The following is a 21,612-nucleotide window of genomic DNA, read 5'->3' as shown; positions in this document are numbered from 1 at the left end:
GGGGGAGAGTGAGTAAATAACTGTCAGAAATACTGAAACCAGACGTTTGACCCTGAGTTTCTAGTGTGATACTAACAGTATGTAACAGAAAAGTTTCTTAGTTACTAGCTGTCATAGGGCAATAGCTTTTTGCAGTTATGTGTATCTCAAACAAGTAAGAGCTTGCCTCATCAAGAGCACGTTATTTCAGACAAAAGAACTTTTAGTGACCAGAAATAAGGACTCATTTCCAGAGCTTTGTCAGTGCTTATGTATGGAATCTGTACGTACTTCTAGAAGTCAGTCTGGGCTGCTAGGCATCCTTGAATTTTTTTGTTTTAGGCTTTCGGGGAAAAAAAGACAATTAAAGTCAGCTAATATGGTGTTTCTACATGTGAAGAATTAATGCCGGAATCTAACTTTTCTAGCTAGGTCAGTTGGCCTAATGAAAGACTTTTTTTCCCTGCAAACCTAGCTTCTCTTTTATGTTTGGACTCTCGCAGCCGTAACACAGTTCCTCCTGGTTTGAGACAATATAGTCAAGCATTTAGTATCACTTTAAGGGAATCTAATGTATACATTTTTGCTTAGAGTGTAATGCTTAGGGTTTTGTTGCATTGGTTTACCTTCAGCTAGCATAGCATTTATTAGGTGAGGTAGCATGTACATTCTTATTTTCAAGTGTTGCCTAATACAAGATAGCTAACAATTGCTTCTATTCTAAGGCACTTCATGATGAGGAAAGTAGCTTTCACCTTTGTAGTGCTCATGAAGTAATAGACCTGGGAAGTAAATCTGTACAACAGTTTTAGTTACAAGCGAGATTAATTCTTTGTTTGGGAAAAGTATAGAGCATCTGCCAATGCTAATGTTTAGAATAGTGCTTACAGTCGAAAAAACAAAACTGGACTACTAGATCCAGATTCTGAATCTTTAAAGCACTCTGAGAAAAGAGCACTTCCCACTCATCTCTGTGAGAAATAAATTTATACTGAATGATGCACCACCAACAAAAACTTATCCTGAGCATTGATTTGAAATATGTGCTCTTGGAGTATTGAATAATAGGTGCTTATTATGAACGAAGAATGTGTGTTATATGTGAGGTTTTTAACTACTTGTCTTGAGTAGGAGTAACAGCAATAAAATGTTGCTTCATAGAGGTCTCTGAAGAGAGCTTTCTAGGTTCCTCAGGCTTGCTGCCACTGGCATAATTTTTACACCCTTTGTGGGTAACTACAAAATCTTGGTATATGTGGCTGAGTGTGAAGATACTGACAGAGGTCAGCATTTCCTTTCATAAGTTTTGCTGTCACTGGTTTGCAGTCTCACATGGTTCAATACAACCTGTAAGTTTGTGTCAGTTTTAGCTGAAGATTCTTTGGTTCTAAAGAGTTTACAGACTCTTATTTCAAGGTTAAAATAGAGCACTTCTCTGTAAAGCTCCTTCCTGTAGAAAAAAATGGGAAAATATTATAGTTCAGTAGGAACAGATTTGGGGAATTCAAATGGCCAAATCAGCAAGGTGGGAGGAAGAACATTAGCAGTCTTCAGTTCTTACTTTTAATTTTGAAGCGGAGGTACGCAGACCTCAGAAAATTTTGGTAAATATTAAGCAAAATCATATGAACGCATCAGTCCACCTTTTTCATCATGGGAAGGTCAAGAACCTTTATCCAGGCAAGAGCCTTTGATTTTTGTTAGTCTCTAGAACTTTTCTGCAAATTTTTGCACTTAATTTAAGTAGTCTTTTTGTATGATTGATCTGCTGATAATGCAGTGCATCTTTATGCATTTGTAATTGGCAGCATTGACAAGTTGTGATGCAGCCTCTATGCTGTTTTTACTTCCCTGTAGAACACTGTAAATTTATGAACTTCCACAATCTGTCTGTTGTTGTTCTGTCATCTGGAAGAGACTTGAAGTATGAGATGCCACAAGAATTGTAATTGTCTTTTTATTGAAAATCTGAGAAATAGAAAGAGCCTTAGCTAGGGAACTGGTTTGCCTTATTTCTGTCTTTCTTCCCCTGAACTCCTCAAGGACGTAACCAAATGGCCGTTTGGCCCATTCTGTTTGGAGCACTTTGTGGCTGTTTAAAGGACTGGCTGGCCCTTGCCCTTGGGAAATACTTCTCTGTGTTTGTAACTTGAAAGATTTCATATAACATTTTTCAGATGTTAGCCTACCTAACAACAGATATAGAATACTCTGTGCTTTGCACATAAAGTGTACCTTTAAATCTTACCTGTCGACATGAAGTTAGCAGACAGAGGGACAAGGTAGAAACAGATGGCACTTGGCAGAAAAAAAGTCTATAAATGGATGTTTATAGTGTTCTTTTCCAGATGCGTTATTTCTGAGTTTTTAGAATTTCTAGATTCTAAACTAGCCTGTCTTTTTCTGCTTCATTTTTCAGTTTCATTATACTAGCATTACAAGTAATTTATCTCTAATTTTGTTGCAACGTTGTTTTTCTCATTATCATCTACTTTTTTTAAGACACAAAGTTACTGAGAAAAATGTCAAGACTTCGTTCTTGCTCTCACTTTTTGACCCTAAAGCTGAATGAATCCTTTTGAAGGGAAAGCATTGGGCAATAGATGTCTCCTTTTTGCTTGGCTTTAATATATGTTCTGTTTTACTTGTTTATATGACTGACTCGTTTAACATTTGGTAATATTGCCCTTGAGGGAACTTGTAGAAATTACTGTCACTATTGCTGAAGTTTATCCATTGATTGGCCTACAAAGTAAAATTTGGAACTGCTTACTCAACTTTGGGCCTTCTATGGGAATTATGCTGATATAATATATGATAAAGTAGGATATGACAAATTACATTTCCTGGAGTAAGGAAACAGGTGTAATTCTTGTCTGTAGTTATTCAACGTGGATGCTAACTTTTCTTGTACATCTGCATTTTAGGCTCAGCAGCTGTTATCTGCTTGCATAGAAAAAGTAGATGTTTCTAGCACAGAGGGATATGACTTATTCATTACACAACTGAAGGATGGTTTAAAAAATACCTCACATGAAACAGCAGCAAATCATAAAGTTGCAAAGGTAAGAATTTGTCTCTGTACTGTTTAACATGGATTCCAAGTCTAATTTGCTTGGCTACCATTATTGAAGCATACAAAATGCTTGACTTAGTGTGGTGGATTTTGTTTGAAGGGGATGGAATGTATTATGTGTTCCTTAGTTCCCCTGTGTGAAGTTTCACTTGTTAAGAGAACAAACAAGGTTAGTTTCTTGCTGATAAACCTGACTAATAAACCCAATTGAGCTTAAAACGTGAAGTTACTGACTTTCTTTGCATTTTGTCCGTGTTGCTTTTGTGTGTCTGTTCTTGTATTATTTCTTGAAATCAAGAGAGGGTGCAAGATGTGCATTTGTTTTTGCTTTTGACTCTTTTGTGATCTATTTATTGTTTAGATGTTAAAATTTTAAAATTTAAACGAGGCATTTTTTTTTTCTTAATTTAGTGGGCAACGGTTATGTTCCACCTTCCTCATCATGTTTTGAAGTCTGTCGCCAGTGCCATTGTAAATGAACTCAAGAAGATAAATCAAAATATTGCTGCCTTACCTGTAGCATCCTCTGTGATGGATAGGTTATCTTACCTCTTACCCAGCGCACGACCAGAACTTGGTGTGGGACCTGGTCGGTCTGTGGACAGGTATATTAAGACAAAATAAGTGATGAATTTTACCCCTTAGTTATGTCAGAATAAGCTCTTAGATGACTTTAGTTTATTTGCCAAAGGGATTAGTCCTATTCTGTACTTTCTTGCTCTTACACATACCACTAATTAACTGTTTAATGCATAATGCGCTGTACATATTACTAAACTTAAAGAAACCTTTGTGGGTCCCACAAGACTGTTTTGTTTGGTTTCTGACTTTAATGCCAGGCAAATTGAATTAACTTTGCTCTTAATCCCAACATATACTTTCAGAAAGGTAACAATTGCAGCCCTAAATATAGGTCCCTAGGTGGTATTGTAACACGTTAATGTGATAAGTTCATCTACGCTTTACTCTTCATCATGTTTGATTATGGGTTTTATCTGAACAGTCCGGTGTGTATGACTAGTTACTTAAGTTACTGGCTTTACTCAAACTAGTACTGAAACCTTACTGAGACTGTAATGTTGAGATGTTCAGAAACTGCATAGCTTTAAGAGCCTCTTTTGAATGCAAAGAGAGCACTCATTTGTCTACCAAAGATAGAACTTACATACTATGCCTGTGTCATGAAATCAATTCCTTTTCCTTCATACAAGAGAGTGTTATGCCCATGTTTTGTGTTTTAGAAGTTTAGGAAGTTGTTACCTTTGCAGAGTATATATATATGCTACTTCTGAACTCTCTAGTCATCTGCTGTGTGTTTGGGGTCAGAGAAAATTTTACCTCAGGTTGTTGCTTCATCTCTTTGTGATCCAAGTGATAATGTGTACACAAGCAAGTAACCCATTATTTTAACCTTCATAAGCTGAGACTTACCAGTTAGAATACTGATAAATCTTCTAAGTCTATAAATTAATTCCTTCTTGAAAGTTTCTATACAAATATTATTTTGCAAGCGTATTATCATTTCTTACAGCTCAAATAATTTAATAAAACTGATTTCATGTCTTACTTCCCCTCCCCAAGCTTCCAGGTCTACCTGTCCCTTGCCATATTGTATTTTCCATTAGAGCTCTCCGAGATCTCTCTCTTAAGATGGTATAATGTTAAGACAACCCTTATGTGAATGTTGCACGAATAGTTTACTTCCTTGGTAGGAAATGTTTAATATATCCCTTCTCTTATAAGACAGCAAAAATCTCCTGAAATTGAGGGGCAGAAACAAGAAGTGAGGCACTTGTCCATCTAGCAGCACTAGTTCTTGGGATGATACTGGAGAACAAACTTCTGTCAAGGAAAAAGAAAAGCTGATAGTTGTTTCTTGTGTACTATTTCAGATGAGGGACGTGCACTGAGTGAAGGTGGAAAAGAGAGGAGCTTCTTTTCTCTGTAGATGTTGAGTTGCAGAGGAGTTCGTATTTTGTGACTTAGTAGTTTATAATTTTTAAGTATTATAGTATGCAATGAGTGACGAATGTTTGGGGGTTTGTACCATGTATTCAGTTAAGCCTAAAATATTGCTTTGCCGTATTTTTAAATATGCATATTCATATCTGTTCGACTAATAAACCCAAATTTTTGCAGTAGCTGTCATGTTAAAAAAACCTAACTCCCTAGCAGTTCTATTGGGCTAGATTCTGCATCTTCCCTAAATGCAGAGTAGCTTTGGATATCTGATGCTTTTCTTCAGTTAGACCAAATAGGCTACCTGGAAGCTTATTTTATTAATCTTGCTTTTAAGGCCTGTAGGTTGTTGTACTGCTTTTGGTCTTTTGCTGAGGATGTACTTTAGGCACCCAAATGAGAGAACTTTGTAACTTTTCTGTAATTGTTAATGATAATTTTAAGAATAAGTTATAGATAACTATCTGTAGTATTTCTGATGGTTACTGAAGCATTGAAAATATCTCACAAATAGTTTACTTTTTTTATTCCAAATGGCAGTTTTGGGTAATGTAGAATTTTTCACCTTTCTAGGTCTTTGATGTATAGTGAAGCTAACAGACGGGAAACATTCACTTCCTGGCCTCATGTGGGTTATAGGTGGGCACAGCCAGATCCTATGGCTCAAGCTGGGTTCTATCACCAGGTAAAAGTTTTAGTTGTTCTTAGTGTTTGTTCCCTAGGTGAAGGTTTGGGGAGCACGGGAATTCTTTTTTTAAATGGATTCCTTCAATGATGCAAAAACCATAATGAAAAAGTTTGTCATTCAGCTCTTTTTTTTTTTTTAAGTTTCAGATTTTTTCCATGCCTCGAGGTTGCTTCTTTTTTTGTACAGATCACAGAAAATACTGTTCTGAACTTCAGCTTATAAAACACTTTTAAGTTTCAAATTGATCTGAGTTAAACAACAATAATAAAGATGAAGTTGGTTGTTACACAGAGTCTCTCTTTCTCCTTGTTAGATTGTTGAGTAAATATCCTTACTTTTTATCTTATGAGTAAAGCAAAAAAAGCAGTAAGCTTGACATAAGAGTTCTATAACCATACTTTCCTAGTGGGACTTAAACTGTATTGTAACAAACAAGGGTCCTAGATCACATTACGAAATTATTAAGCTTAGTGAATAAATACAACCTCAACATTTTATTCCACTACTTTTGTTTATTTCCATTTTTCATTCTTTGAAATTATTTCTACTATAAAAAAATTAATTATGGATTTAGATAACGATGGCTAGGCAGTGCGTATCATTTGACATCGATATTGTCTGCCTCATTATGTCAACTGAAAAGCCTGATAGGTGCAAGTGGATAAAGTTTTTGGAGGATTTCTTAAGCTTGTTCAGGAGGAGAAATGCAGGGAATTCATATGTTAGAACTGCATCTGCATATTCCCAAGCATATCTTGGTGACTTGAAATGTGGTCATGAAAATGCCAAATTTTAAGAGAATGGAAATTTCCATTCTTTTTCCTCTGCCACTTCAGCTATTAACAACTGTTCTTTGCAGAGGAGTGATATAGAAAACTTTATATTCCAGCAGATTGAAGGCATAATAGGAAATATTTGTTCAACCCGTGTTTTTCCAAGCATGCAGATGTACAGTTATTCTGCTGAGGTTCTAAAGTTTTTTGAACCTTGTGAACTTTTTGCAAAGGAAAAAAAAATCTTAGCAGTGATGCTGAGTCCTGTTCTATGTCTGTGTGGTTTTTATCCAGTGGCTTGCACAGGTGTTGGTTCTGAATCTCTTCTATAGTAATGTGGTGTATCCTTTCTTTTTTTTAATGTGAAATACTGCCACTTTATAGTATGTAATTTGTGGCCCTTTATATGTTTGATGTGGTGCTTTGCTATGCCACTAGAAGAAGGAGAGGACTTGATCACCTAGTTAAAGTGTTTTGTAGTACATAGCTATATAAATTTCAACTGTTTCTTCTTATTTTTATAGCCTGCTTCATCAGGAGATGACAGAGCCATGTGCTTTACCTGTAGCGTGTGTTTGGTATGCTGGGAGCCTACAGATGAACCTTGGTAAGTTCAATGATGTTTGGAGTAGGCTTAATTTTGTGCTGAAGAGGTTAAAAATCTTTGGAGGACAAAGATCAACGTTATCTCGATTGGATTTCTGGTGAGTTTAGGGAGTGTCACTGACAAGAATGGATTTCCACAATGATTCCATGGGACAAATCACAAAATAATTCCCTGTACTATGTCAAATTTCTGTATAATACTAAACCCAAGAAATTGTAATTGGTTTTATTTCTTAATTCTTACTTGCTCTTTCATTTCAAATTGTTTCATGGTAAAGATGTCAGCCAACATTTCTCTGCAGGGATCTAAACTCAATCTTCTATGTGATTGTGATTAGAACACATCTCTTTTTAAGTTCTTAAACTGCAATGGCCATGCAGTGCATATTTGCCTTTTATGTGAAGTTGCAAGATCCATTACTGGTTTCCTGAATCAGCTAAAATTGTGCATAGTAACAGAAATGCAGGACCTTACATTGATTTTAAAAGGGTTCTTAACGTAGTTTTTGTCTTGATTATTTGGTAATTTATAATCATTATTTGAATACATCAGATTCCTGACTTGTTGGAAACTTTCCTTTGTAATATTATCTTCATAGTCCTTGTCTCCTCCTTTCCCTTGTTAGTTTCCAGACATTCTGTAGTAGTGTAATTGCTCTTTGCCATGTCTCTGCCTTAGGTATATATTGTGATTAGAAGTATTTTTTTTCAAGCTTCTTGGTCAATGTGTCATTCAGGACTGTTTTCAATTTTGATTTTTGTAAATGTGGATGTAGAACTAAGGACAGGACATTGCTTCATCTTATTAAGGTTACTTACGATAATATCTCATAATATTGGAATTGTAATGTACGTTCTGTAGAATTTAATCTGTGCTTTTCTTCATGAGAACATGATGGGCTACTGCCTGTATATCTTTTTAAATGAACTTATTATATTAAGAGCACTGTGTTAGGTTCCGCCATTTGAATATGAATATCCATTAAGCGATCAAAGGCTTTAATACAGTCTGCTATTGAGAAACAGCAGGGAAAGCTGTGTTAGTAACTTCAGAACTCTCTTGTATGGTTGACTGCAATACAGTTCAAACAGTTCAGTTTCAGCTTCACTTCAAGGGCTGAGTTTGTATATGATGTGTATATTTTTCACAGTAAGAAATCAATGTTTGCTATGTTTGTTTTCAATATGAAAAGGTCTGAACATGAGCGACATTCCCCAAACTGCCCATTTGTCAAGGGTGAGCACACTCAGAATGTACCTCTTTCAGTCACACTGGCAACAAGTCCAGCACAATTTCCCTGCACAGATGGCACTGACAGAATAGCCTGCTTTGGATCTGGAAGTTGCCCTCATTTTCTAGCTGCTGCAACAAAACGAGGAAAGATCTGCATATGGGATGTTTCCAAACTTATGAAGGTATGCAATATAAACAACCAGTTTTATTAACTAATTACTGATTAAGCATATCTCGATTTAAAATCAAAGACCTTTTCTGGTTTTTGTTGTTATTTCTCAGGTCCACTTAAAATTTGAGATCAATGCATATGATCCAGCTATTGTGCAGCAACTTATGTTATCAGGAGAACAGAGCTCAGGGGTTGACTCAAGGAGACCAACACTAGCATGGCTAGAAGATTCATCTAGCTGCTCAGATATACCAAAATTAGAAGGAGACAGGTATGCCAATCTACAAAATTAGAAATACGAAATGCTGTTGTGTAAGTGGTAAATGCCGTTTAGTTAAGTCATGCTTTGTGAAATGTAAGATTGGTAAGATTTATTCTTTTTCATGGAGATATTTTTTTTTTAATCATTGTGTATCTGTACACAATTCAACACTTAGAAATTCAGATTATTGGGTTTTTATCTTTAAAGCCAGTTCCATTTTATTCCTGTTGTTTCAGTTTTTATACTCCACTAACAAGAGAGATACCAAATCTTATTGCTGCCCTGTGCTGATATTCCAGAGGCAGAGAAAAAAGAGAAAGGAATATAAGTTTTGGAACAGCTTTTCATTTTAGTTATGGATTATGCATTTCAGGATTTGAAAGTAAAGGCTACTCGTGGACTTCTGGAATGTGCCCTTCTCTGATTGCTTCTCCGTAATTTCTGGTTATGTCATTCTGAAAATAAATTATGTGGATGTGCTAGGAATTGCTTTCATTTTGTACCTTTAACACATGCATACTGACTCTAAACAATTAGACAGCCCTGTGGCAAGCTTTTAGATAAGCTAGAGGGTATGCCAGTGCTTAGAAAGTGTTATGTGAGAAAAAGCAGTATTCTTTCATTTATGCTTCTTACAGTCTGTTACTGGAAACTCCTTTCTCATATTACCAAAACTCAAACAAAAGAGTGAATATTATTGGAAAACTCAGGACAAAAGGTATCTGGGGAGTCTTGCTAGTTTTCTGAATGTTTCTTCTTAAACTTCAGCATCATGGAAAGTAACAGTACTGCTACATGTACAGGAAAGTAAATCTTTGGTTTTAAGCTTGGTGTGATTCCTACAGTACTGCAGAGGAAATATGAAGCTTGCTCTTCTGAAGAGGATATGTAGAAACGTGGGCAACATCAGAGTGTGGGGCCTAACAGCCGCTGGGCCGTAGACTTTTACTGTAGCTTTAGGGCTAAAAAGTAAACTCCTTGAGAGTTAAAGAATTAAGCCAATTTTAAGAGCTGGTTAAAGGATAGTATAATCGGTACAATCACACTGCTCAGAACTAAGCATCTTTCATTTCACTTAATCTATATGAAATTTATTATCACTTTCCCACTCAAGGGGAAGCTGGATAAGAATCAAAGTATTGAATTGTGACTGTCTTGTCACGAAGTGAAGGTTGATCAGGTTTGAGCCAAAAAAGATCTGTTTCTTGGGCGTGAGGAGGAAGCATCTAGTTTGCTGAAATTTGGGGATCTGACTTGGTACTGTGAGTAGTTATACCTGAAGCTGCAAAGGCATTACTGTTCTTCCTGTGTGTAAAAAGGCTGTAATAGGAAATTGTTTCTCATATTGGAAAAGCCAGATGCGTAAAATCTTCATATATTCTTAGAACTACTGAAGGGCCTATTTTTCTTGAAGAGGTATCTTGAACAGAATCTGCTTTTATGAAAAAATTATTCATCTGGTAGTATTTTTTTGAAAGCAACACACTGTTCATACACCCTTTCTGTACTAGCTACAAAATTGCCTTGGTAGAATTGAAGACTAGTCTGGCAGCTCCACCTTTCAGAGACTATTTTGAGGAACTTTGAAGAAGGTGTCATCAGTTTTTAGAGGTTTTGTTTGGTTGGTTTTGTTTTTCTTGGAAAGATTCCTGAGAACTGCGTTTCATTTTAATTCCATTTATGGCTGAATTGTTGGGAATACAATAGTAGAATGAGGCAAATAGAAAGCTGGTCTACTGGTTTGATGACGGAGGAAAAAAATCTTTGTATTGTTAGTGTCTGTGACCAACTCATCAATGGATGTACAATGCTGACTAAAAGAAATGCCAGGTTATAATACACATTGTATTTTTACTACTTTTTTTTAAAATTTAATTAAAAATGAGAATGCAGCTACAGTGTACATGGTGTCATTCGTGCATTATTTTTTTTTTCAGTGATGACCTACTGGAGGATTCAGACAGTGAAGAGCATTCCAGATCAGAATCTGTGACAGGTAGGTTATATAATAATTTAGAGGTCATAAGGGAAGTTGTTCTTTTCAGGCTTTTAAAAAAGCCCTATCAAAACCAATGATATTATATTCACTGTATTAGAAAAAAGGAAAAAGGTTGACCTTGAAAGCAATGCCAATATTTAAGTCACTGTTTGTGTGGTGCAGAGATTACATACAGGAGAAAAGAAAAACCCTACTTAGTTGGTTAATAAATGTCTTATTTGACAACAAGCATTGCTTACCTTGCTGTCAATAAAACCACACAAATCAAGTTAAAAGAACTTACTTAGAATGGGAACAAATTATAGCTGTACAAAACCCTTTAAATGCAGGGAATTGCCAGAGAGAGTTCCTGTATCTTGATTGTTTCGCTGTGGGTATGCACTTTGATAGAGTATTTCTCTTCCTGAATAAAGATTTCATATGGAAGCAGAACAGTGTTATGCATGGTGTTCTTGTGTTATTTTCTTAGAGGTTGAGTCAGAAATTTTGATGGGAGGGAGGATTATATGCTTATTTTCCATAATCCAGTTTATATCTTTGAGTAAGGATCAGCAAGTAGGGAAAAAAAGAACATGTGCATAAACACAAGGAAATAGACTCGAGATGTAAAAAGGATTTTTTTCAACAGAAGTATTAGCAAAGATGGTGCTCTGTCATTTATGCTTAAGTGACCTCTTAATCTGGGTTTGTACGGTGTCCTTTGTAATCTTCTGAATCTCTACAGTACTTAGTTGAACTCTTCTGATTCATTGTTATTCTTGCAGTACTGTTTAATTTGATTAAGCTCTCTCAAGTTTTTACTGGGTTTTGTTTTATAATAGCTTGGAGTTCTTTCTATTAGGTGGTCTGTTACATGGTGGGAAGTATCAAGTTTTAGAGTAAAATAACGTTTTTCAACTAAGATTGGAGAATGAATCTGCAGAATTGCAGATTTTTGATGGTACTGGATTGTCTAGGAGGGAAGGGGAATAATATATGGCAGAACATGAATTGAGTTGATTTAAAATAGTTGGATTTCAGTATGGTGGTCTAGCCTAAGTAGAATAATTAGTAGAAAGATAATGCTGTTTACTGGGAGACTTGTTACAAAGGCTGATGTCCTGTTCTCTTTACTTTCACTCTTGTTGATAAAATTAGGAGAACCATTAGTCTGTGTGCAAGGAATGTTTGTGGGCCTCTTTTGTTGTTTCTTGACTATCAAATCTTGAACATATGGAATGTTTTAACATACTGAAACTGTAGAGCAGTGACTTTTTGCTTAATTATGAGGATAAGTCCATAATATATGCAATACGATTCCTTTTTTTTGAACATATATTATGTTAAACATTTTTGTTTTAAAGGGCATACATCACAAAAAGAAACTATGGAAGTCAGCCTTGATATAACAGCTCTCAGCATTCTTCAGCAACCTGAAAAACTTCAGTGGGAAATTGTTGCAAATGTTCTGGAAGACACGGTTAAGGATCTAGAAGAACTTGGGGCAAATCCCTGTTTGGCCAACTGTAAGAGTGAAAAGATGAAGGAAAAACACCTAGAACAACACAACATTCCCTTTCCTTGTTTATTAGCTGGAGGTCTATTAACATACAAATCACCTGCTACCTCTCCTGTTAGCAGTAACTCTCAGAGGTCACTGGATGGCTTAAGTAGGACTCGAGGTGAGAGTGTCTCGGAACAGGGCTCAACTGACAATGAATCCTGCACTAATTCAGAACTGAATTCCCCTCTGGTAAGGAGGACTTTACCTGTATTGCTGCTATACAGCATTAAGGAGTCTGATGAAAAAGCAGGAAAACTCTTTTCACAGATGAACAATATTATGAGTAAAAGTATACATGATGATGGTTTCACAGTTCCACAGATCATTGAAATGGAGCTGGACAGTCAGGAACAGTTGCTGTTACAGGATCCCCCTGTGACTTACATTCAGCAGTTTGCAGATGCTGCAGCCAACCTAACTTCTCCGGACTCGGACAAGTGGAGCTCTATGGTTCCCAAGCCTGGGACTTTGGTTCAGTGCCTGCGTCTGCCAAAGTTTGCAGAGGAGGAGAACCTGTGTGTAGATTCAATCACTCCTTGTGCAGATGGAGTTCATTTGTTAGTAGGACTGCGGACTTGTCCTGTCGAATCTCTGAGTGCAATAAATCAAGTAGAGGCCTTGAATAATTTAAATAAATTAAACTCGGCACTATGTAATAGAAGGAAGGGGGAACTAGAATCAAGTCTTGCTGTAGTGAATGGCACGAGTATTGATGTAATCCAACATGAGTCACCAGCAGATGTATCAACTCCTTTAATAATTCAACCTGAACAGAGAAGTATTAGTGGTGGATACCTAGTGCTTTATAAGATGAATTATGCTACTAGAATAGTTACTCTAGAGGAGGAGCCGGTAAAAATCCAGCATATCAAAGACCCCCAAGACACAATTACCTCAATGATTTTGCTCCCACCAGATATATTGGATAATCGAGAGGATGACTGTGAGGAGCCTGTAGAGGAAATACAATTAACTTCTAAAAATGGCAGTGGGAGAGAGAGAAGATCTGAGATCTCTACTCTTGGGCACCTGGTAATAACTACTCAGGGAGGATATGTAAAAATACTAGATCTTTCGAACTTTGAAATTCTGGCCAAAGTGGAGCCACCTAAAAAAGAGGGCACTGAGGAACCAGATATGTTTGTCTCTGTGATATACTGTTCGGGCACAGACAGATTATGTGCATGCACCAAAGGTAAGACACTTCTTTAAAAAAATTTTTTTTAATGCTTGATTTGACTGTATTTGGATTATATTATAGAATGTGAGAATCTAAGTTTCATGGATTAATTACTAAATAGTAATAGGCAAATTCCATTGAATTTATGTACAGTTTACTTCTGTTCTAGGGAGCATGGACTTTAGTTAATTCCTCATCTTAAATGTAGATTTTAATCTCTAAAATGGGAATAACTCTTGGGTATGTCCAGTGTACTGGTAAATTTGTTCTTGTAGAGGCACAGATTTTTCTTAAATCCAAAAGATGTAAAGGTAATTCTTGTATGTAATTATTTCTGTGCTAGAGGTCCATGTTTCAGAAAAATGTCTCCTGTCTGTAATTGGCAATATTCAAGATGGCAGAGAAGATGACGCTTTTATACCTTATTCCCGTGATCAGTTGTATCTTCTTTCAGTTAGGGCTGCTGGTTCTGCCTCAGCCTTTTGCAATTGGGATTACACTTTCTTGAGCATGAGAGTCAGACTATCCATGCAGGATTGTTAGATCTTTTTCAAAATGAACACAAGAAATTTTGGGGAAGAGGGCAGGTAAGAGGGGAGTGTAACTCAAGTCCAGGCAACTGCTATTTTGTAGAAGTCCCTAAACTGTCACGCACCGTCCCGCTTCCTTGTGTGACGTTGGGGCAGTGGAAACAGCTCTGGCTGTCATCCAGCTGAGTTCCTCCATGCACCAATGTCTCATTTGGTTCTCCTGCACTTGAATGCAGCTCTGGTGGAAACGATTAGCCTCTCAGAGGGGCTAAACTGATGGGATGGTTCACACGTTTCAAATGAACTCCCACCAATATCATGTTGAACTTTTATCTCTACTAGAAGAATTTAAATTGACACGTTTCCTCCTTTCGCGGTGGTGTCATGTTGATAACACAAGTCTTCCTATGAGCAGTTGTTAAACTCAAATCAGATTTACCTGTTATTTCCAACAGATAAAGTCAAGCTTATTGTAAAAATCTCATGTCTGTTAAGGACCCTGTGTTTATCACTTACTTACCAAGAGTTTTAGCAGTGGAGATTTTAGATTTGCTTTTTTAGTAACAGTTGCATGTTAGCAACTAGCATTGATGTTTGCAGATTCCCAATGGAAACATTCATATTTACTAAATTGTTCTCTTTTGGTAACTGCTTTTGAAGAAATGTCTATTAAACTGTTTTAGCTTTATTTAATAATGCACGCTTTTTCCTTTAAAATGGAACTCTAACTGAAAGTTTAATTGCCTTGGAAAACTGTTAGTATATCATATCCATGTCATAATGTTTTTACCTGTACTTTGCTGATCAAACTGCAGTCTCATTTAAAAAAACCCAAACCTTGCTAAGTTGTTTTTTTTTCCCTACAGAATTAAATTACTATTAATTTCTTTCTTACATCAAATCTATTCTGTCTTTCTTGTGTTTTAAGATTAATGCTAAAAGTAAAAGGGCTTATTGTTACTGTGCACGGTACTTTCCCATCCAGTGTTAGCGTGTACGTTAATTATATTCTTGTAGCATTTGATATTATCTAAACCTGTTTTGGGACCTTGAGTGTAAGATATGCAGGTCTGTTGAGTTGGGAGCATTTATTCTGTGTATGTAGGAGTATTTGTCTCTTCTGCCTAGATAACCACCACCTCTGTTACTGACTGGAGAATACTTCATCTTCCTCATAATAGACAAGTACATCATTCTGCTTTTTCAGTAAATATCTGTATTTTTTCCTCTCTGAGAGTGTTATAATATCCATCTAGCAATTTATAAATAGCTTTGCTGTGACTTCTTTTGTTCTTGCTGCCTTTAAGATGACTGAGATTTTGGGGTTTTTTCATCTGTAGTCCTATATGCCACAGGTATCCCTCTGCCCTCAAGTTTCCTCTTTTGAATATAGTACTTTGATAACTCTTCATTTTTTTTTATCCATTGATTATTCTTATCTTTCATTTACATCCACTGCAGCTCTATTTGGAACTTGATTTTCTGCTCTGCAACCAAATTAAAATGAACTGCAGAATTCATTATTTTCATTGTTTAAATGTCTTTAGAAGCTTTCAATTTCTATTCCTTTTTTAACATTTCAGTCACTTGTCCTGGTATAATTTTTCTCACTTTTGAGAAATTAAGTCCAAAGCCATCATAAATATTTATGTCCATTAGAAGTCTGGATTTCGGGTTCTGATACTAGATACATCTGAAGCCTCAGAGTCCTAACGTTTATGCCAAAATAAGAAGCTTTGTAAAGAATCACTTGATCTTAAATGTTTATAAATAACTGTACTGCATAAATTCAGGAATACTAAAAGAAAAAGCAAATCAAAAAGCTCAACTGTTAATATGACTTTTTTTATCCTATATCTTATTGTAAGTTTAAATAACTTGATGTAAGGAATAGGTTTTGCATAGTTTTTGTTGTGTTGAATCATAATCATCCTTCAATCTTTTTGCTGTAAGTGGGTAAAATTGCTTATCTCCTAGGCGGCTGAAGATTTTTTTTTTTTTTTTTTCTTAAATGAAGTTTTCTTAGGCTTCTTCCAAAATCACTTTGAGGTCTTTGCTCCTCTGTATTTACTACCACGCATGGGATGGTGCCTGCAGTCTGACAGCGTTAGGATGATACGTGTTGAAAGTAGAATAGCTATATTCACTGATGTATTCAACGTTAATGCTTCTAGAAAGTAGCTTCTAGTGCAAAGACATAAGTGAAAATGTTAAGCAGAAGACTTGGAACCTACATGCGCTGGAAATGTTTGGATGTTGTTGGGAAACTATTCAAGAATATCAGCTGAGCAGTATATTCTTTCCTGTTTACTTGCTTGGATGGTGGGAGTAGGCAAAGAGGTACTTTAATGTCTGAAAGTTTTGGACTCACAATAGCCTCTTTTTTTTTTCCTGCTGCTCCTGCTTGTTGACATATTCTTTTCATTGGTAGATCATATAATTTTTCCCATAGCTGCCTTTAAGATATGGCTGAAAAGAAACCTCTGTGTGAATGGGTGTTTCAGGTTTTGAGTGGGTTTATGTAAAGATGTTTCAGACCTGCATTTGACATCATCCATCTTTGTGAGTTGGGAATAATTATTCTTATCCCGCTTCAAAACATTACATCTTGATGTCAGCTTCAGGTGCTTCTCTGTTTCTGCAAGGATTACCTGGAGTTGACCTCTGGGGGAAAGTGTGCAAGTATATTCTTGCTTCCAGTTCTGTTAACCAAACAGTGGACTTTAAACTCTTTGTGTTTTGCTTTCTTCTCTTCCCCTTGGCCAAGGTAGACTATAGTAACATCCCTCTTAGTAGTGCTTTGTGTGTTATCATGGGGGGTTTTTAAACACTTTGTCTTGTGTTATTAATATAAAACAGCTTAAATTCTGCTTTTGTAGCATCCAAAAAAAGTAAATTCTTTATTATCAAACTATGGAGTAGGCTGACAGGTACTGTTTTTGAATAGGGTTACAGCTATAGGGTGATCTTCTGATGATATTTGAAGCCTATTATCTGGTGCTTAAGAGGATCAGATACAGTTTGTATTGGATGCATAAATTTCCAGAGCTACAGTTGTCACCGCCTTCTTTATATCTCAGTTTTCGTCTAAATTATATTTCTTTTTTTAAATTACAGTCCTACCAAAAATTATTTAAGAAAACAGTCCACAGTATGCATTCCACTTTTTTCTTTTGTTGGGTTTGTTTTGGATTGTTTCCTTAGTTTAGCTGCTTAGCTGTATTTGCCATTCAGGCCATCTTGTTGAACTTTGCTTTAGAAGGTGGAATGAGGTGGAAATATCTGAAGTGTTCCTTTTTTATCTAACATAAAGGTGCAAATCTCTGCTTGTATTTTGTTATGGCAGTTTTGAAAATGGTGCATACTTGTGTTTCTGGGACTATTTTTAAAACGATCATTGAGAATTGTCGATTTTCTGTCTTTCACCGCTACTGATGTTCTCCCTTGTCAAGTTACAAGCTTCAGTTTCTGAAGCTCTCTGAAGAAATATTATTGAGTAGGAAAGTGAGGTGGCATTTCAAACAATTTCTACAAGAAGTGGAAATGTTCAGGGTGTTGTGGTGAAGCAGGTACACTGCTGCCAGACGGTCTCATTGAGTAGATGTTAAAATCTTTATGATCTGTTTGAGTGCTTGAGTTCCTTCTAGTGAGTGAAGCATTCCTGGATTGTGCTTACCTGAAATTTGCAATCTAATTCTTTCACAAATCTAATTTTTGAATGTCTGTGTTGAGTGAAGGTTTTACAGTAAATCATTTCCCTGTTGAGTCCTGTTGAAAATGCTAGTAATTGTCTTTGCATTACATCTAGCAAAAAATCTCTCAACAGAAAGTCAATTTGATTTTTAAGAAGTGGTTCTTCAGTAGTTCCCTAAATTAATTTAGTTATATTTTCAGTTTAATTATTATTTGGAAATAGTTTGGGGAAAAGCAGGGGGGGGAAGAAGTTTTTCTACTTTTCATCATAAGAAAGAAGAACTCTAGTGCTTTTTTGTTCTAGCAGTTCTCTTTTCTGCCTATATTGTGTCAGAGTTGACAGACAAAAAGACTCGGCTCCGACTGAAGTTCCATAATTGGCTTCTCACACATAGCAAATCATAGATCACATTGGATCAGTTCTTTTGGATATTGTCTATTTCTGAATTAGCCAGAGTTGGATGCTGTAAAAGAAGACCACGAACACTGAATGTAACCCATAATGTACATTTGTATCTTACTGATTGTTTTACACTTTAATTTATAAGCACTTTTTTCTTTAGGTGTCTGTTTTGTGATTATTCTTTTTTTAATGTTCTTTTCTATATACATACTTCTCCTAAATTCTTGCCTGCAGTGTTACATTATAACAAGTGTTTCTAGTCACTCCCCTTTGTTGGAGAAAGTGTTTTTTCAGACTGGAGTTTCGTATGTCGAAAGCAAGTTGTCTGTGCTAACATTTTTTGTTGCAAGCCTGGCAGAACTGGATGGCACTTTCGTACATTTGAGAATTGATTCCCCCAAATCTTGTACCTTTCAGTTATAACAGATTTCTTGCTCTTGAGTTGTATATAGTGTATTAATTTACTCTCTGTAGCTTTTTTCTGGTTTTGTTTGGATATCTTATTTGTCTCTTCCATGTCATTAGGCTTTGTCAGCCTTGCATACTGGTGCATTTGAAGTTCAGGAATCAATTTAGTGTTTTCAATTTTCTGCCTTCATAGGCAATGGGGTCTAATGGGACTGGGGAGAGGTCCAGTTTTTTCCACATCAGAATTAGTGTTGGAAGTGATGCTAAGAGATCATCTTCAAACCAGGTTCAATTACACTTACCCATTCAGAAATAGAGTACTGATCAGCCTGTTTTCGAAAATCTTCAACATGGAGATTTAACAGCCTACTTACACGGAATTTCTTCTACTGCATGCTGTCCTTGACAATGATGATTTTTTTTTTCCCCTAGTGTTTAGCCTGTATCATCTTTGCTGATTGGAGTCAACTGTTGTACTATCCTTTATGAACATGACAAAGAGATTGCTTCAAAAAAGGAGAAGACAGTTTATTTAGGTACTGTCGTCCTCCAACCGTTTATTTTCTTAAGCTGAGTATCTCCAATCTTTTTAAACTTTCCTCAGGGGCTTTGAAAGAAAAAAAACCCTTACTTTCCCCTTCCAAAAGACCTGCTCAAGTCAGTCCACATGTTTCTTGATGAGATACCCAAACCAGGCACAGTAATCCTACAGATGTCTTTGAATGGAACAGAAGAATTCCTTAGCAGCTCTGCAGTCTGTACATACCATGTATGCATATACATAATGGGATGTTTGCACTTTTGAGCAGGAAATTGAATCAGGTTTATCTTCTGACTCACAAGAGCCTCTTTTACAGAACTGCTGGCTAGCTGATTTTTCTTCATCCTGTAATAGTGCATTTAATTATTTCTTGCTAGGCATAGTAACTTTCACTTGTCCCTATTCAATTGCATTCTATTTTTTCATAAGCTGGGATGGAATTTTACAGCTGAAATCTCGAAGAATAGTGTAAATTCTGTTGGAGTGAGGTTTTGGGGAAGCTTTCTTGAGGACATTTTTCAAGTGTTCTGAACTAGTATGTTTAGAACTAACCCTTTCTCTACAGCCCAGTGGTGAGATGAGGAGGACTGTAAGTTGTTTAGTGGATCGTTTCCTGTGGTATGGCTTTGTTTTCTTAATTCCTTTAACTATTTGGGTATTGTTCAACTGTGTCCTTGTGTTGTGATTTGCTGTCGACAATTGTGTCACTCTTCCAGACTCCTGCCAGAGTGCAGGATATGTTCAGGATACTGAATGCTTCACCAGATTGGCTTTGACTGCAGTGGCCTAGTCTCTGACATATTCTCTAACTTGTGCCAATGCTGCTTTCCTGGAACCCATAACTGTTTTGCCAGAAGGAAGCTTGGGATTTATTTGGATGGATTTATGATTCTTACGTCCTGTTTGTATAACCCACCAGGTTCTTGAGTCCAAGCAAATGTACAGATTTTAAATACAAGTCAGAATTAAATTAACAGTGTTTTGAATGTGTTACCTGTTATTTTTGGGAAGTATAATGATGCTTGTTTCCAGTTATTCTCCTTTGTGATCACTGAGTAAGTCAGTGTCAGCTTTCATATCTTCCTGGTAGCGCAACAGTAGCATTTATCGGCTCTGTCAAAGTGATGCAAGCAGAGAAGTCTTCAGATAAACTACTGCTTACGATGTTTGCTACCTGGCTAGAATTAGAAAGCACTACATGAGTCACTGTTTCAGCCTGGTAGTGCATACCATGAGCCAGTAGTAAGGCCACAAGAAAAAAAAAAGCAGCATTGACTTTTGCACATACTTTTTTTTTCCTGACACTTGACTACAGGAAGTATGGTATCTTTGAAACAAATAATTAAGCATGCATCATCAGAAGGTCATCTTTGGATGTTCTATGAGAGCAAATGCCTCCTTTGTGATACAGAAGCAAAACCACCTACAGGGTTTTGGAAAGCGTGCATAAGCACTAATAATTTTACAGACTAATACTGTATAACTGAAGTTCATGATAAACTTCTTTACAGAAGCTTTTTAAAAACAAATATGAGGAAGTGAGATATCTCAAGTTTAGCACAGAATTTTTCTTGGAAAAGTGCTGGAGTCTTTGAGGAATGCAGGGATTGTGACTCTCTCTTCCTCTTGTAGTATGGATAAAATGGTAAGGACATTTTTGCTGCTGTTGATTAGTGACAGAAACTCAGAAACTTGGTTTGAGAACCAAGGTTTTGTTTCTTTAAAACCAAACCCTATCCAACCATCTACAGAATAAGTGAGACCTTGGCATAACTTTCCCGTAGAAAACCGCACAACTTTCTGAAGTTCTTCAGTGTTTCTCCTGCTGTGAGCTGTAAAACTGGCGGATGAGGCAAGTCAGTATGTTGAACTTCCATTGCATGAGGGGTGTACTTTATTTCCAGGACAGGAGATTATGATTTTGATCGTTGAGATCAAAACTTTGAGCAGTAAACAGAACAGGGAAACAAACTGAGGTTTGGCTTATTACCAAATGAAGCTGTCAAGGTCTGTGCTTTCTAATGTGTCCCTAATTCTCTTTGTTTGAGGAAAATTGCTCATTTGTGAGCTGTGCAATTACAGGGAAACTCATTGTAAGTGTTATTTGCTAGAACTATTTTTTTTTCCCCTCCACTCTTGGGATCTACTTGGGATGTACTGTTCTGCACCAGGGCTGGGTGGGTTGGGGCTGAGAGAGAGGTGGTGCAGGCTTCTTACTGGATCTCAATGAGAAAGACACCACCAACAAATGGCTTAATGAAATAGCTGGTTTAATAAGATAGAATAAAAAGAGAAATATAAATAGTGAGAAAATCTCACGTCCCTTCAGATGGTGGGAGCCCTGCTTTCATGCAGCATCACCCAGAACCCGGGTAGATTTTCCCACAGCACACTGCTCAGATCCTGTCTATGGAGAGGTTCTTCCTTTTTGGTAATTTGAGCTATTATTTTCCTCTTTTTATTCTGTCTTGTTAAAACAGCTATTTTATTAAGCATTTGTTGTTGGGCCTTTCTTACTGAGATGCAGAAAAAAACCTGTACCACCTCTCTGTGCTTCTCACACGCT

General features: G+C 36.5%; 1 protein-coding gene across 1 annotated transcript in view; it reads left to right on the top strand.

The window, feature by feature from the left end:
* Window positions 1-21,612, top strand: part of BIRC6 (baculoviral IAP repeat containing 6) — a 175,142-nt gene that overhangs the window by 2,000 nt on the left and 151,530 nt on the right. Inside the window, exons 3-10 of the mRNA XM_019473244.1 lie at window positions 2,907-3,044; window positions 3,467-3,660; window positions 5,588-5,699; window positions 7,000-7,082; window positions 8,275-8,497; window positions 8,598-8,758; window positions 10,687-10,745; window positions 12,092-13,486. Of these exons, the coding sequence (XP_019328789.1) occupies window positions 2,907-3,044; window positions 3,467-3,660; window positions 5,588-5,699; window positions 7,000-7,082; window positions 8,275-8,497; window positions 8,598-8,758; window positions 10,687-10,745; window positions 12,092-13,486 (2,365 nt within the window). The remainder of the gene's footprint in view (window positions 1-2,906; window positions 3,045-3,466; window positions 3,661-5,587; window positions 5,700-6,999; window positions 7,083-8,274; window positions 8,498-8,597; window positions 8,759-10,686; window positions 10,746-12,091; window positions 13,487-21,612) is intronic.

This window comes from Aptenodytes forsteri, unplaced genomic scaffold (genome assembly GCF_000699145.1).
Source record: "Aptenodytes forsteri isolate BGI_AS27 unplaced genomic scaffold, ASM69914v1 Scaffold309, whole genome shotgun sequence".
Classification (NCBI taxonomy): domain Eukaryota; kingdom Metazoa; phylum Chordata; class Aves; order Sphenisciformes; family Spheniscidae; genus Aptenodytes; species Aptenodytes forsteri.
The sequence above is the reverse complement of the archived record's forward strand: the minus strand, read 5'-3'. Positions and strand labels throughout refer to the sequence as shown.